The 14,561-nt window shown below is 40.4% G+C and overlaps 1 protein-coding gene across 2 annotated transcripts in view; it reads right to left on the reverse strand.

Annotated features, from left to right (window-relative positions):
- Window positions 1-5,700: 5,700 nt before the first annotated feature.
- LOC145415912 (RNA-binding protein 38-like) overlaps window positions 5,701-14,561 on the reverse strand; it is a 75,632-nt gene continuing 66,771 nt past the window's right edge. For both annotated transcript variants that reach the window (XM_080285027.1, XM_080285026.1), the window contains exons 4-5: window positions 11,394-11,626; window positions 5,701-9,752 (exon numbers count right to left, since the gene is read on the reverse strand). In XM_080285027.1, the coding sequence (XP_080141153.1) occupies window positions 9,598-9,752; window positions 11,394-11,626 (388 nt within the window). In that variant the 3' untranslated portion in view covers window positions 5,701-9,597. The remainder of the gene's footprint in view (window positions 9,753-11,393; window positions 11,627-14,561) is intronic.

Genomic DNA, 14,561 nt, shown 5'->3' on the forward strand with positions numbered 1-14,561 from the left:
AACTGGAAACTATCAAAATGGTACAAAATATACCAAAGTCACTCACACAAAGGATTCTCTACAACAAAACGCACAAGACAGAACAGGTACTGGATGATATATGTGTGCGATGTTGGAGTTTCGAAGACAGAGTTGAGTTACTATACTGTATAAGTTTTATGTTTAGGCCAAAAATATTTTCTGTACTCTATTCTTGCTGACCTTGGCCTGGTGATGGATAGGGACTCCTTCGTGGGGTAACACTGATGCAACAAGGCAACTCTCTGACTCTGTTATACAAATGTCCCTAAATTCCCTCTTTATCCCCCAACAGGAGGATGGTGGCCTGCATAAGAAGGGCAGATTTAGCCTGCAGTCCAATTAGCTCATGTACAGATGATCATGGGACCACAACAACAAAATAGCTACCTATGATGATTTTATTTTACTCATGCAAACCCTCTTGTAATGAAAGGGTTAATGCAGGGTATCTCTAGCCCATACAGTTCACAAAAAACCTCCTAAGTTTAATCAAATTATCTGGAGATAGTAAGAATAAAGTACAGAAAAAAACTGCTGGTCTGAATGAGTTATACAGTTCAGCCATACATACTACAGATCACAGGAGTGTCTGTTATCCCTCTCACATTACATTACTCTCTCTCTCAAAAAATAAATAAATATATCAATCAATCAATCATTTCCTGTGGCACCCTCGGGGATGCATAGGGCCTCGATGAACTCACACCACCACATCCTATCTTGTGCTAACTCCTCAAGATCTCCCCAACACTCATCTCCAGCTTCCCGTCTCATTGTCCTCACCCACGTCTCTTTTGGCCTTCCTCTACCTCTCCTATATATAAATAAATAAAATAAATGAATAAATAAAAGTTCTGTCATACACACTACAGGCCACAAGGGTGTCTGTAATCCCTCTCCCATTACATAACTAAAAAAATCACACTTCTCACCATCAAATTACATACAAAGAAAGCTACCTACTGCAGATTCAAGATAACTGATGTCACCTGATATTTTCCAAGCCAAAATTGCACATTTTTTATATCTTCCTTGATGATGTACAGGGGTGAGTGATATATACAGAATGAAGCCTATGGAGTGAGTGAAACATACAGTACATAGTGAAGCACAGAGTGTCTCAGATGATGGATGATAAAACTGCCTCACTATACAGGGAATACCGATATGCCAAGCTATGGAACTGAATCTGGCTAGACATACACAAAGCTGCTTTAAGATACACACTTGGCCGACCTGTGCATGTTGTATATACACTACACTATAGTATCTAAGCAAGGCATTGTGGGGGTAGGCACTTGACGAGGCATCCTGAGGCAGGATTCTCAGAGATATTTACAACAGATCCCTCATTGTAAGTCAGATTTCTTTTTTACAGGATAAATAGCAACAGAGCTTTTCTATATACTCCTCTTCTGAAAAAAATAAATAAATCTGATATTAAAGGAAAGTTACCATAAAATTTGTTTGTTTTTCTAGGAAAGACAAGGAATGGACAGTGCAGAATCCTCCAATGCCTTTAGCTCTTCCTGCCAAAACAAATCTTAATTACGACAGGGAATAAATCGCAAATATGTTCTGGAATCCCACCTCTGGCCGGCTTGTGGAGGAACTAATACAAATCTTAACCTCTTTTGGTACAATGGCACTTTTTTTACTGTTAATTCTTGCCACCTCCACTCCATTTAATTCAATGTGGGAAAGATCACTTGTATGGAATGAGATCATTTTGGTTGTATCTAACCCCTCCAGTTTCATAAAGTCTCTCCTCAGCTAAATATAATCATCTGTGGGTAGCGGGAATAAAACAGTACATCAAGACTGAAAAGGTTAATGGTAACATGGTAATTTGGTCTAACTGTCAGTGTAAAATCACAGCTTGGTATGGTGTCTGTTTATATAAAAAAAAATGCAAAACTCTGTGCCAGCCTCAACAGATTTACGCACATGTATGGACTTCTGAATTTTTCCCCCAGTGCCATGCAGAAATGGCTAGATAAAAAAGGTGACAAATATGGCATTCACCTTAACAGATGCTTTGTAACTCCTGATACTGTATTTGCATGGGACTAAGTGCACTTTGGTGTGGTATGATATGATATTTGTGGAGGTGATTTGATTGTGGCCACCCCTTATGAGATTATGATGTCTGGCAACAGAAAGACTGATTAAGAATTCGGTAGAATGGAATCACATTGCCCATATTTCAAGTCAAATCATATGACACCATACTTTTCCTTAATGAATCCCCATACTGAGGGTGACCATGGAACAGCTGATGTTTTCTATGACCTGGAAGTTTAACCAAGTGTCAACACCAACTAAGAACTGCCCAACAGTTGCTGGAAATTGTTGGGGAGAAGGAAATCTAAGATGTATAATAACATTTGTAACAGTGGGTCTCACCTTGGACTTTGACTCTACTTGTGGCTGAATATTTCCTGCCTGAGATGATGACTGTGTGGCAAGTTACAATCTCGTCGCCACATTTCACCCTCATGGCATTACCTCTCTGTGAATCAGTGTTTACAGTTATGACTTACTGTACATGTATGGCCAAACACTGTACTTTATAGTATTTCATGTTTCACCTGCACATCATGGAGAACTGATGTACTAATATAAAAACAATAAACATTAAACCAAAGCATTCATAACAGTTCTACAGCTGAACAAAAATCATAAAGAAATATATATTTCAGTACAATCCACACAATAAATACTGCAACATACAAACTCATCCATCCATCATCCCATCCTCTACTATCCCATCAGGAACATGGTGGCCAGGTGAGTGACCAATTGCTCTCCCATGAGTGGTACAATGTTAAACTGCAATCCCATAAGGACTACATGTCATTTGATTGCCTTAACCCATGAGACCACAAGGAGTTTATTTGTTGGGCAACTTTGGGAACTGCAATCACAACAATAGTACTCATAGTAGTAGTAGTAGTAGTAGTAGCAGTAGTAGTAGTAGTAGTAGTAGTAGTAGTAGTAGTAGTACCAGTAGTAGTAGTAGTAGTAGCAGTAATAATAGTAGTAGTAGTAGTAGTAGCAGTAGCAGTAGTAGCAGTAGTAGTAGTAGTGGCAGTAGTAGTAGTAGTAGTAGTAGAAGTAGTAGTAGTAGTAGTAGAAGTAGTAGTAGTAGTAGTAGTAGTAGTAGTAGTAACAGTAGTAGTAGTAGTAGTAGTTGCAACCCCAGGCTCATCTGAATGTGAACCAGGTGGAGTGCTGGTGGAAGCTGCCATCCTCCTGCAGTCCACCAGCCTCCTTTTGGGTAATAGGGAGGGTAATATGGGATGATCGTATAACCAGGCAGTATTTGTTGTAGTGACTGTGACGGTGCTGCCTCTCCATCTGAGCAACTTATATGGCACTCACGACGCAACCCTGACACGAGATTCTGACTAGATGACACCCAAGAGAAAGGCCCTGGAGTGAGAGACTGGACATCTGCTTCATCTGGGGCAAAATATTAACCTGATACATCTAGACTTATACTCTGCACTGTATATGATTGTTTATAGTATTCTAAGAACTTATATCTCTAGAGTTTTACACATGTAGTCCTCTTTTTAAGTATAAGGTGTGTTGTAAATAATTAAAATTTTTCTGGATATTTATTATTCTCTTAGTAATAGTAGTTGTAACCTCAGGCTCATCTGAACATGAACCCAGTGGACTGCAGGGTGAAACTATCCTTCTATTGTCCATCATCCTCTTTTCATGGAATGGGGAGGGGAGATGGCCATTTGATTAAACAACCAACCCCATCGCCCAGTCATATCAGTGCCACCACATGAAGGCATCTCTCTCCTGCACTATTTATTACTCTAAACTGGATAAACTGGCAATCTGACTTTATAGATAGCAATGGAACAATAATAGGACTTACAAAAACACCATTAAAAGAGGAAATGTTTGACGAAGTGGTCCAGTCTCTCACGTACGGTATAGCTAGTGCAGAATAATGCAGTTTGGCTGATGCGGCTTTGAAGCAGTGAGGGTAGGGTAGTGTAAACAAAGGTAGAATCTTCATCTAATGTTTGGCTGTGTTCTAGGTGGCATAACAGGCTTCATAACACCTACTTTGTGATTTATTTTGCACAGTACACCTCAACATTCTTTTGTGTGCTGTTTATAATGTGTTAGTATCAACATCATCTATATCAATTTAACACAAAAGAAAAGACTGAAGTGTAATGTGCAAAATAAATCACATTCTGTCTGAATATTCTGTTGTGTGTTATTTGTGTTGTCTTGATATCAATATGGTTTGCATCAATAACATACAAGAGGATCCTGAGGTGTGATGTGCAGAGTAAATCACTAAGAAAGGAGTGTTAAGAGCTCTCCAAAGCCACTTAGAATACAACAGGTTTTAATGATTACTAATATAAACAACACTTAAAGCCACCATCATTCCACTTAAGTCAACAGTCACAAATTTCTACCATGATATCCTCCACAGTGTTACTATATTTCTTTTACATGAACTTGGCTCAGATTTTGTCCTTTTGCAGCTTACTTCATAAAGCTCAGTGACAGGATGGGACAATGCTACAGCCTGCAATCCTTCCAAAACACTTCCACATGACTTGCACCATATTCTAGTGCTAATGTTACAGCTCAGTATTCAAGAGGGACATGTCAATTTTAGGCAAAGTTTGAGTAAAAGGAATATAATCCCAGTCCGTCTCTCTCTCATCTGATCAGGAGTGTGGGTCATCATTGCCTCAAGTGTCGGGACTGAGTAGCCTCTAGTAGCCTCTATGCTCTTGTTTGTATGGGGCATGATGGGATTGGATGATGATTACAATGATAGTCTGACCATCTCTTGAGCTGAAATCCTTATGGCCTACATATGGTTTGCGTTGGTGATTTATTTGATGGTTATATGGCTACAGTATCAGCCAATGTGGTAAATGGTATCCTGAACTTTAGCACTGGCATAAAACATAGAAAAACATTACTTTGAACAGTGTGCTTTTAGAAGTGTAACTGAGAAATACTGATGATTATTACTACAAATATTATCATTCACACAGTGGTGACTTTAGTGTTGTATACATTAGAAATACAAAACCCAGTGAAGATAATACAGATAAAGATGATAAGCTTTATTACAGGCAGGCATGGCAGGCTATGAATGCTGACTCATACTGACTATACACTGTGGCAATATTATGCATCTGAATCCCATGACTTGCATACTGACCCATTTACAGCAAGAAAATTGATTACTGATGACAAAGATAATGCTAAAATATACTGAATGAATGAAGTATGGTACTCTAAATAGAAATTACATAATTGAAACTGACCTACAGAAAAAAATTATATCTGACTATATATGAGACAAAATTATATAACTGAAATTGACCTTTTAAAAAAATCTCATGAAAGCTGATTCAATATACAACAAAATTACATAACCATCACTGACCTAAAAAAAATTATATATGACAGTTGACTAAATATAAACCCTTTCCTGTGAGCATATAATATAGCTTGTATACAGACTGACGCGTTTTTATAATATACAACTACTGACTAAGTGCACTGCGGCTTTGGTGTTTTGCAACCGCCCCAGTGCAATCGTTGGCTTATATTAGGCTGGCTGTGTGTGTGTGTGTGTGTGTGTGTGTGTGTGTGTGTGTGTGTGTGTGTGTGCAATCGTTGGCTTATATTAGGCTGGCTGGCTGTGTGTGTGTGTGTGTGTGTGTGTGTGTGTGTGTGTGTGTGTGTGTGTGAAAATTCTGGACTAGGTTTGAATATGGTGGACTGCAGGAAATTGGCCACTTCAACTGAGAGCTCCCCAAGAATTTGTATCGTTCTATGTTGTGCTAATGTGCCACTGTTTAATGTACAGGGTGAGTCAAAAATATGGAAACACAGGGGAAAGAGCGTATCATTACCTCAAATACATATTCTACATATTGTTTACAAAGGGTAGTCCATATATACCACTGATCTTTCTCTCCACCGGGCAAATTCCTGTGTGTCGTGGGGACAGCTCAGTCAGCTTCATCAACATCTACCCTGCATTATTTATTAACTTCCTACTCCCAAGGCTATGCCCACACCAGCACACTGAGCCATTGCACATACAGTACCAACCACCTTATATTTTCCCCCTATGCTTTCAAACTTTTAACTCATCCTGTATACTTCACAGTCTTCATTTACATACACCTCACACAGCCACAGAAAGAAAAAAAAAGATATAGGTATATATATATATATATTCCTTAACTTAGCCCTAATAATACATGACTGCCTTAAAAATTAATTATACATTTAATCATACATGTAGCTGAGTGACTTAAACCTAACGATTAATAAAATAACGATGTTTTATTATTACAATAGCCTATCACTAGCTTCGTAAGAAAGAATTACGCATCTTATGGACTTATTCAGTGTGGCAAAGGAGGATTCTTAGCACCTGTTTCTTTGTGGGTTATTCTGTATATTACATCTTGACCTTCTCTTGTATATTTATTTTACTTTTGTGTCCATGCTGTTTGTTTTAATAATATCTATTTATCTATTTATATCCAGTATGTATCTACCTAAGGACATACGAATACACAGATAGCGGACATAGACAGGAAGGTAGGTAGGTAGGTAGGTAAGCACACAGACAGACATATAAACAGATATGCAGATAAACAGACAGATAGAGTGATACATACCTAAATAGATAGTGTCATAAATAACATACTCATACAAGAGGACAGTGAGGTATAATGCACAGAATAAATCACCAAGGAAACGGTGTTAAGAAATCTCCCAAGCCACTTAGAACAGACCCTAAATCTCGTGACTGCTAGAAAAGGAAATGCAAAGTATATAGAGTACACAAAAAGTGCATAAACTTTGTAATATCAATAATAACCAACTTGGGGTGTGATTAAAAAAAAACAATAACATGATTTAACATTAGAAAAAAAAACGTCATAAAAACTGGAAGGTTTAACTGAAGACAAAGACTCTTGCCCCAATAAAACTTGGAGAGAAATACAATGTACTGTTAACACCATGAGTCCAACAACATACTTTTATGTATTCTTGGTTGCCTGGCACAGTTGCTGAGGCATATCTTGTGGTAGTGAGGGTGCAGGTCACAACCCAGCTGTGCACCCTGAGTGGAGCAGTTGTGGCACCCATCCAGGTGCCAAACCTTCCCATGTTTCCCTACACCTTGTTGTGGGTAGGACCCTGGTGTTGCCATGGTGAGGTGCTGTCTACCACAAGGGGACACCAGATCCCTGCGCAGTGCATGTACTGTACTATACCTGTAGAACAGCCCCACAGATGCACTTGCTTACCTGTGGTCGACAGGTCTGCTTGGCCAGGCAGAAAACAACACCCAGATGATTTTATTCAACTTAGGAAATATTGTACTGAAGGGGTTAAGGAAGGCTGCATCTATTCCCTCCTATACACAAAGTTTTTCCTGAGCCAAATACAATCATCAGGGGGCAACAAGAATAAAGTATACAAAAATAAGCCACTGAACTAAAGGGGTTAAGTTTGGGACTAGACTTTCTTCACCTTCACCTGTATTGGCCGTTTCATTCTGCTATTATCAGTTTGCACCGGGACCGGTCTTATTGGATTTTATGAATAAAGTCGGATCTTAGGCAGCATAGAAAGCATCAAAGCACCTTTTCTTTAGTGATTTATTCTGCATATAATATCTCAATATTCTCAAGTATCCTTTTCTTTTTCTAATAATTTTCATATCAACACAGTTTGCATCAGCAGTGTACAAATGGAAACTGAGGTGCAATATTTGTCTATCTACCTACAGTCAGATGCCTTAATTCTGGAGGGGTAGCCACAAACAAATCACCTCCATGTCATTCAAATCTCCGTCATTAGGCTGTCCTCTCTCAACTTACACCCCCCCCCTACTTATATACAGAATAAATAACTAGGGAAGAGGTGCTATGAAGACTTTTAAGCCACTAAGAATAAAACTGTAAGACTGTCCCGGTACCAGCATCACAGACGTGTTGGTTGCTTGTCAACATATCCTCACATCTTCCCCTTTTGAAACAAAATACTCAGAGCAAAGTTGCATACAAAAGTTTAATACAAATATAAATGTTATAAGATTCAAATTTTCTTTAGAAAGAAGAATGGTGTGACTATGCTCAAGTTCATCATTCATGCTTCCATTCAGACAGTTAGGTACTGTCCAAGAGCTCACACATCACCACTACCCAACAATGCAGAGAAATATTCTCTGATATCATGACTGAGCTGAGTAGTTATCCCTTTGGTATAAGAAAGCCATTCTCATTATATTTTTACTAATATTTGACTATTTTTATATAGCTCAGGAAAGACCTCCTGTAAAGAAGGCTTTCAAAGAGGCTGTTTCTAACTTCCATTACTAAGACATGTCTTTCCCAAGAGGAAAAAGACTTTATGAAGATAGTTAAATACACTGTAATACAAAAGACCTAACTAGAATGAATGGTAAAATACTTTCAATCTCATGGCATGAAATGAAGGGATTAATAATTTCAATCCAGAGACATAACTAGGATTTCTAAAAAACTTGGTGGCCATAGGGTGCCTAAGTGTAATTTTGGGTTAGTCAAAAGGAACTCCTTACAGTAGTCCAAGGGTTCCAGTATTCCCCCAGAAATATGAGATGGCTACTGAGGTGGTCAGTGACACCCTGGCCACCCCTCTGGCTTCACCACTAGCTCAGTTCAGTATAAAATGAGAATGAAGTTTGTTTTCCCTGTAATGCTGGTGCCACACCCACACCTAACAGCTAACCACTGGTTCATGGACCCATTACCACACCACTGCATCAGACAATGGTCATTACAATTATCACATCAATGTGCCAAGAGAAAGATCACTACAATATCCTGGTCCATCCAACCTACAGAGACTCTATACACCACAGTCTACGTGTGGTTGTGGTGTCAGCCTGGCCATGTGGTGTTATTACAGCTGCACTCACACACCTTGTGCCAATTTCACTTAGCTATGCAGCCTTTGGGACTGTACTGTAAGAGGCTCTGCAGATTTCTTGACACCTCTCCCTTAGTAATTTATTCTGCATATTACACCTCAATATTCTCTACTATGCTACTGATGTCAGATATTTCAAAATTACAACATAAATACCATAGACATGAATGCTAAGGCGTATTAAGCAAATTATACTGCTAAGAATAGGTGCTGTGAAACCTACCATGCCACTTAGACTCAGCCTATGAACAATATGGCAGAAAAGTCTCATGTAGGCTATTAAGAGGCAGTCCATTGTGTGGGTGTGGCTGTAGTAAGAAGACAGTGTTCACAACCTTACAGAATACAAAGGCTCCATTATCTATTATTTTATCTATTATTTTTATGTTTCCATAGAAAAACTTGTGCTACTCTCTTATTTAAATGTTTTACACCGTTACCACAGTCTCCAAATGTAAACACCCAGATATGTTTTGTTACTATTACACTGCAAGGTAACAAACTTTAATTTACCGTACTTTCGGCATGTTACGTCAGCTGAGTTTGGCGTTGCTATTGTAGTACGTGGGGTTACTGCATGCGAGCCTCCTGCAGCTGGGGTTGTGCGGCCTGGTATGGTGATATGGGGATGGTGCCAGCTGCAGCGGCGGCAGCTGTGGCAGCACCAGGAGGCAGAGACCATGAATAACCTGGCACTGCAGCCGCATACTGGGACATTGCCGAGGCTGAAACACAACAATGCTGCTCTAGTACACAATAATCACAACCAAGAACAACACTATACCCTGCACATTTTGACATGGCCTAAAGATTCTGTCTTTTCATCTTGAAGGCTCAGAAGTTACAAGAAATTATGGTAACATCAGAATATGTTGTCAGTCCTGAGGAAATGTTATGGTGGTGGGAGGAGACAGTGGCCACTACTGTCCCTGGGAGGCATTACCATGGGAGTGATGTGGGACCATGAGCCTCATGGCTGGCCTTGCACAACACCCTTAATGGGAACCTCAAAACCACATTAACCCTATGCTATCTATCTATCTATCTGTATATATCTTTTACACAATTACAGTCTGTTCCCTGTTGTCAACTGGACTTGGTTTTGGATGGCAGCTGGCCTGGAAGAACATTGCTAAATTCAAACCCATGGCCATAGGTAAGGGTTGGCAAGAGTATGGGCATACGGTTATTACCGTATATATACTGTGTATATATATATACCGTATATATAAAGAGTCAAGCTAACTGTTGGTGCTGGAGATGCATGGGACACAGCAGTACTATCAGCTAAAAAAAACAAATATATAAAATAAACATACATGATGGCCAAACCATTATAAAATGTATATGTAATACGGTATGCAAAACTTCCTGCAGTAAAGGAATTGAAAATAACCTCCATATCTCCTTTATTACAATTATTTCTTTTCTATTTTTCTTTTACATAATAACACACAATTTTATTTGGTCTGACGGATACTTTTTGGAAGGAAGGGATTAAAACAATCTACATTAACTCTTTGCTACTATGTTACCATTTCTGCTTCATTCTGGTTCTTGTTGCTTTTGAGGTCCCAGGCTTATGTGAACGTGAACCCAGTGGACTGCAGGCTAACTCACTCTTTTCCTACAGTCAACAATCCTCCTTTTAGGGAATAAGGAGTTGAGGGACATCTGTATAATCTGGCAGTTCCACCGCCTGGTTACATCAGTGTCACTGCATGAAGGCATTCCCCTCCAGCACCGGTGGTTCACACACCAAAGTCATTGCAGGATGTTGAATAATGACAAGGGCCAAAAGAACAATTACTGTAATGAACACTGACGTTGGAATGACAAAGGAGGCACTAACATTCCGATCAATGAATATTACACTGAATGCCCTCATCAGTTTAAGTACAGTACAGCATTGTTATGTGTTTTATTTTTTACTTTTTATATCTTTTACTATTTAATCTAATGAAAATTTTCTTATTAAAGCTCCATTGCTGCCTATAAATCTGATTTGTCTGCTTCCCCAATTAAAAGCAGGTTACCAATTTATGGAAAAAGAAGTAATTTCTTAAAAACATCCCTGACTTATTATTTTGAGGACTGTTGCTGATACTGTTGTTAATGTTGTGGTCCCAGGTTCATCTGAATGTGGATCTGGTGTACTACATGCTGAAGGTACCCTCCTGCAGTTCACCATCATCTCATAGGATAGGGAGTTGAGAGATGTATAATCAGGTACAGTCTCTTAATGCCAACTACATGAAGGCATCCCTCTCCAACACACAAGAGAAAGCAAGGCACAAGGTGAATAATAAACCATAAGGAACAGGCCCTAAAAAAGTCTCCTGTGCCACCTAATATACAGCCATTACCAGCAGAGACTGCAGCAGCATAAGGCTCCATGGCGGTGGCAGCAGCAGTCTGGTATGAGGTAGGGTACGATGCAGCTGCCGCAGCGCTGGTGTAGTCAAAGTACGCCTGCTGGTTGGCGGCAGCGGCACTGAGGGCAGCAGCAGTGTGGTTGAGTGGGGTGTGGGCAACTGGCAACAGACCAGCGGCTGTAGGCACATAGGACGGCTGGTAGATCTGGTAGTTTGGATGGATTCTGTGGGCAAGACATGTGGTTAAGGATGATGGAAGGAAGCACTGGGTAGTCAAAATTATGTGTGATCCCTGGCTCATGCATGTCAATGTACATGATTTCGATGTTATGTACCCATTTTGGGGATGTAGCTGTATTAAAAACAGAATGACCAACAGATGGCCAAGTCTAGTTACTGGGATAGGGTGGCCCAAGGATTATACTTTGGTTGGATTTGGGTGTATTCTCCTACAAATATTGGGTGGCACGCCAAAAAAGTTACACTGGTACCTACAGAACTGATCTGCCAGTTCTCCCCACTTTAAAGCACCAAATGTATGGAAAACAGATGTGATATTTTTGAACCCATACATGATGGTTCATATATAATGCTCCTATTCCACTGTCGGGTGATTTCTCGTGTGCTGCAGGGACGGCTCAGTTGGCCTTATCAACGTCTACTCTACATCATCTATTCACTAACTACTCACACTGTCACATCCACGCCCACACCAGCAGACTCAGCCAACCTCAAAACAAGAAATACCATTAGGAGAGTTTCTAGTGGAGGGCTATTTATAGACCACCCTGTAGAATGAGGACTAGGGTACCTGCACAAAGACACAAGTTTGGGATGATGTTGGTGATAACATCCAATGTCCTCCCACAACATATAAACTGTGGAATGCTGTGCTGCCTTGCTGTCATGATATGCTGTAGTTGTTTTACACTTACTTGGTGCAGATTTTCCTTTTACTGCCTATTTCATGCAGCAAGGTGTACCAAATGAGTTACCTGAGAGGAGCATGTGGAGCGACATGGAGGGACAGGTTGACGAATGAAGAAGTGAAAGAATGTTGTGGGGTGGATGTGGATGTGATTAAGAAAATTAGGAGAAATACACTGGGGTGGTTTGGACGTGTGGAGAGAATGGAGAATGAAAGACTGATTAAGAGGATGTATGTAGGTGAAGTAAAGGGAGGGAGAGGGAGACCAAGGATGAGGTGGAGGGATATGACAGAGTGACTTGGAGGCGTTTTGTCTGCAGCCACCGTTTGCGGGATTAGGGTGTCAGACTACAGATAGACAGATAGATAAAAGGTGCCATAAAATGACCGAAGCTCTACAATGTTGTTTTCATGGCATTTATTCGTTACTATACTGTGCTCTTTTTACTCTAACCTGGCCTGAAATTCCCATCCCTCATTTTGAATGTTGCGTTGTAAGAACTGATTGACAGTAGAGTATGATACTAGTCACAAAGAAGGCCATGGAAAGTAAACAGAATGGTAGCACTGTCTACTTATGCCACAGAGCTACGTGAAATCGCTACAAAATGACGAATTTCTGGATCAAGGTTGAGTAAAACGAGGACAGTATCATATCTGGGTGTCAGTGTACTGTTATAATAGCGTTTACAGTGGAAAGAGGGCAACTGTAGGTCATGTTAATGCAAAATCTAACTATCTATCTGTAGCTTCACGCCCTAATCCCGCAAAAGGGTGGCCGCAGACAAAACGCCTCCTAGTAATTCCTAATCATGGAAGCTGAATGTGTTACTGTCAGCCAAGTTAGTGTAAAATGAGTATAGGTAATGTGTCTGAGGTGGGCAGGCAGTAAGTTGAAGACATAGGGTGGTACTGTATGTGGTATTATAAAGGGCGATATAGTACACGTATTTAAGTGGCTCAGTTATCAAAGTTACCCTAAAAAACACAAAATGTTCAATACCACTTTCAGCACAACCACAACTACCACAATAACTACCACCACTTCAACTACTAGAACTACCATTACAACAACTACCATAACTTCTGTAACTACCATAACTTCCCACAACCAAATAAACATAACAAGCATACCATCAAAACTATAACAATTACCACATCTACCACCATCAACTTGGGTCACTACCAATATCCATAGAACTACTACTACTACTACTACTTCTACTGCTACTACTACTACTATTAAGGACAACTTCCACGACTACTATCACTACCAAAACTACCACAAATTAACCCTTCCACTGCCACAGCTAACACCATTACCACAACTACCACCACCACAACCACAACTAATACCACAACTACCACCACCACGACTAATACCACACCTACCACAACTACCACAACTACCAGCAAGGGGTGATCACAAAGTCATTTATTATTCACTCTCACCTGCTACCCTGGCAACTCTCACACGCACCTCTCTCTCTCTCTCTCTCTCTCTCTCTCTCTCTCTCTCTCTCTCTCTCTCCCTCTCTCTCTTCCTTTGTTTCCTTTTTCTCACTTTTTTCAGTCACATCTCTCTCTCTCTCTATCTCTCTCTCTCTTCCTTTGCTTCCCTTTCTTTTTCACTTTTTTCAGTCACATGTTCTTTTCACACACACACACACACACACACACACACACACACACACACACACACACACACACACACACACACACGCTCGCTCGTGCAGTGGTAACGTTCACGCTTGCCAACTGGTGGACGGGAGTTTGCGCCTCGCTCAGGTTGCGAAGTTTCACTGACGAAGTGGGTGGTTACTGTCCCCCTTGAGCAAGGGGACGGGTGTGTGCGTGTGTGAAGGTCACAGCCTTGCCCTTAGATCGGACTATATGAGCTCTCAGCTCCCTTCCGGGAGGGTAAAAGCTGACGATCACGACCATCAAGTGATCCTGACCGACCCGGTGAATTACACACACACACACACATTCTGTCTGTCTGTCTGTCTGTCTCTCTAGGATAAGGCAGGGCAAGGCAGGACACACTAAGTATAATATTCATGTACTACAATTATACACACACGCCACCCCTCTTACACACTCCTTGTCTGCCATCTGTGCCATCTGTCAGCCATCTATGCCATCTGTCAGCCATCTATGCCATAAGCATGCCATCTGCCTGTCACTTTGTTTTAGTACACCTACGAGTATTTGCCTGTCTACCTGCCGCC

This window comes from Coenobita brevimanus, chromosome 104 (genome assembly GCF_032717465.1).
Source record: "Coenobita brevimanus isolate Jiangsu-jjx chromosome 104, ASM3271746v2, whole genome shotgun sequence".
In the NCBI taxonomy this organism is placed as follows: Eukaryota; Metazoa; Arthropoda; class Malacostraca; order Decapoda; family Coenobitidae; genus Coenobita; species Coenobita brevimanus.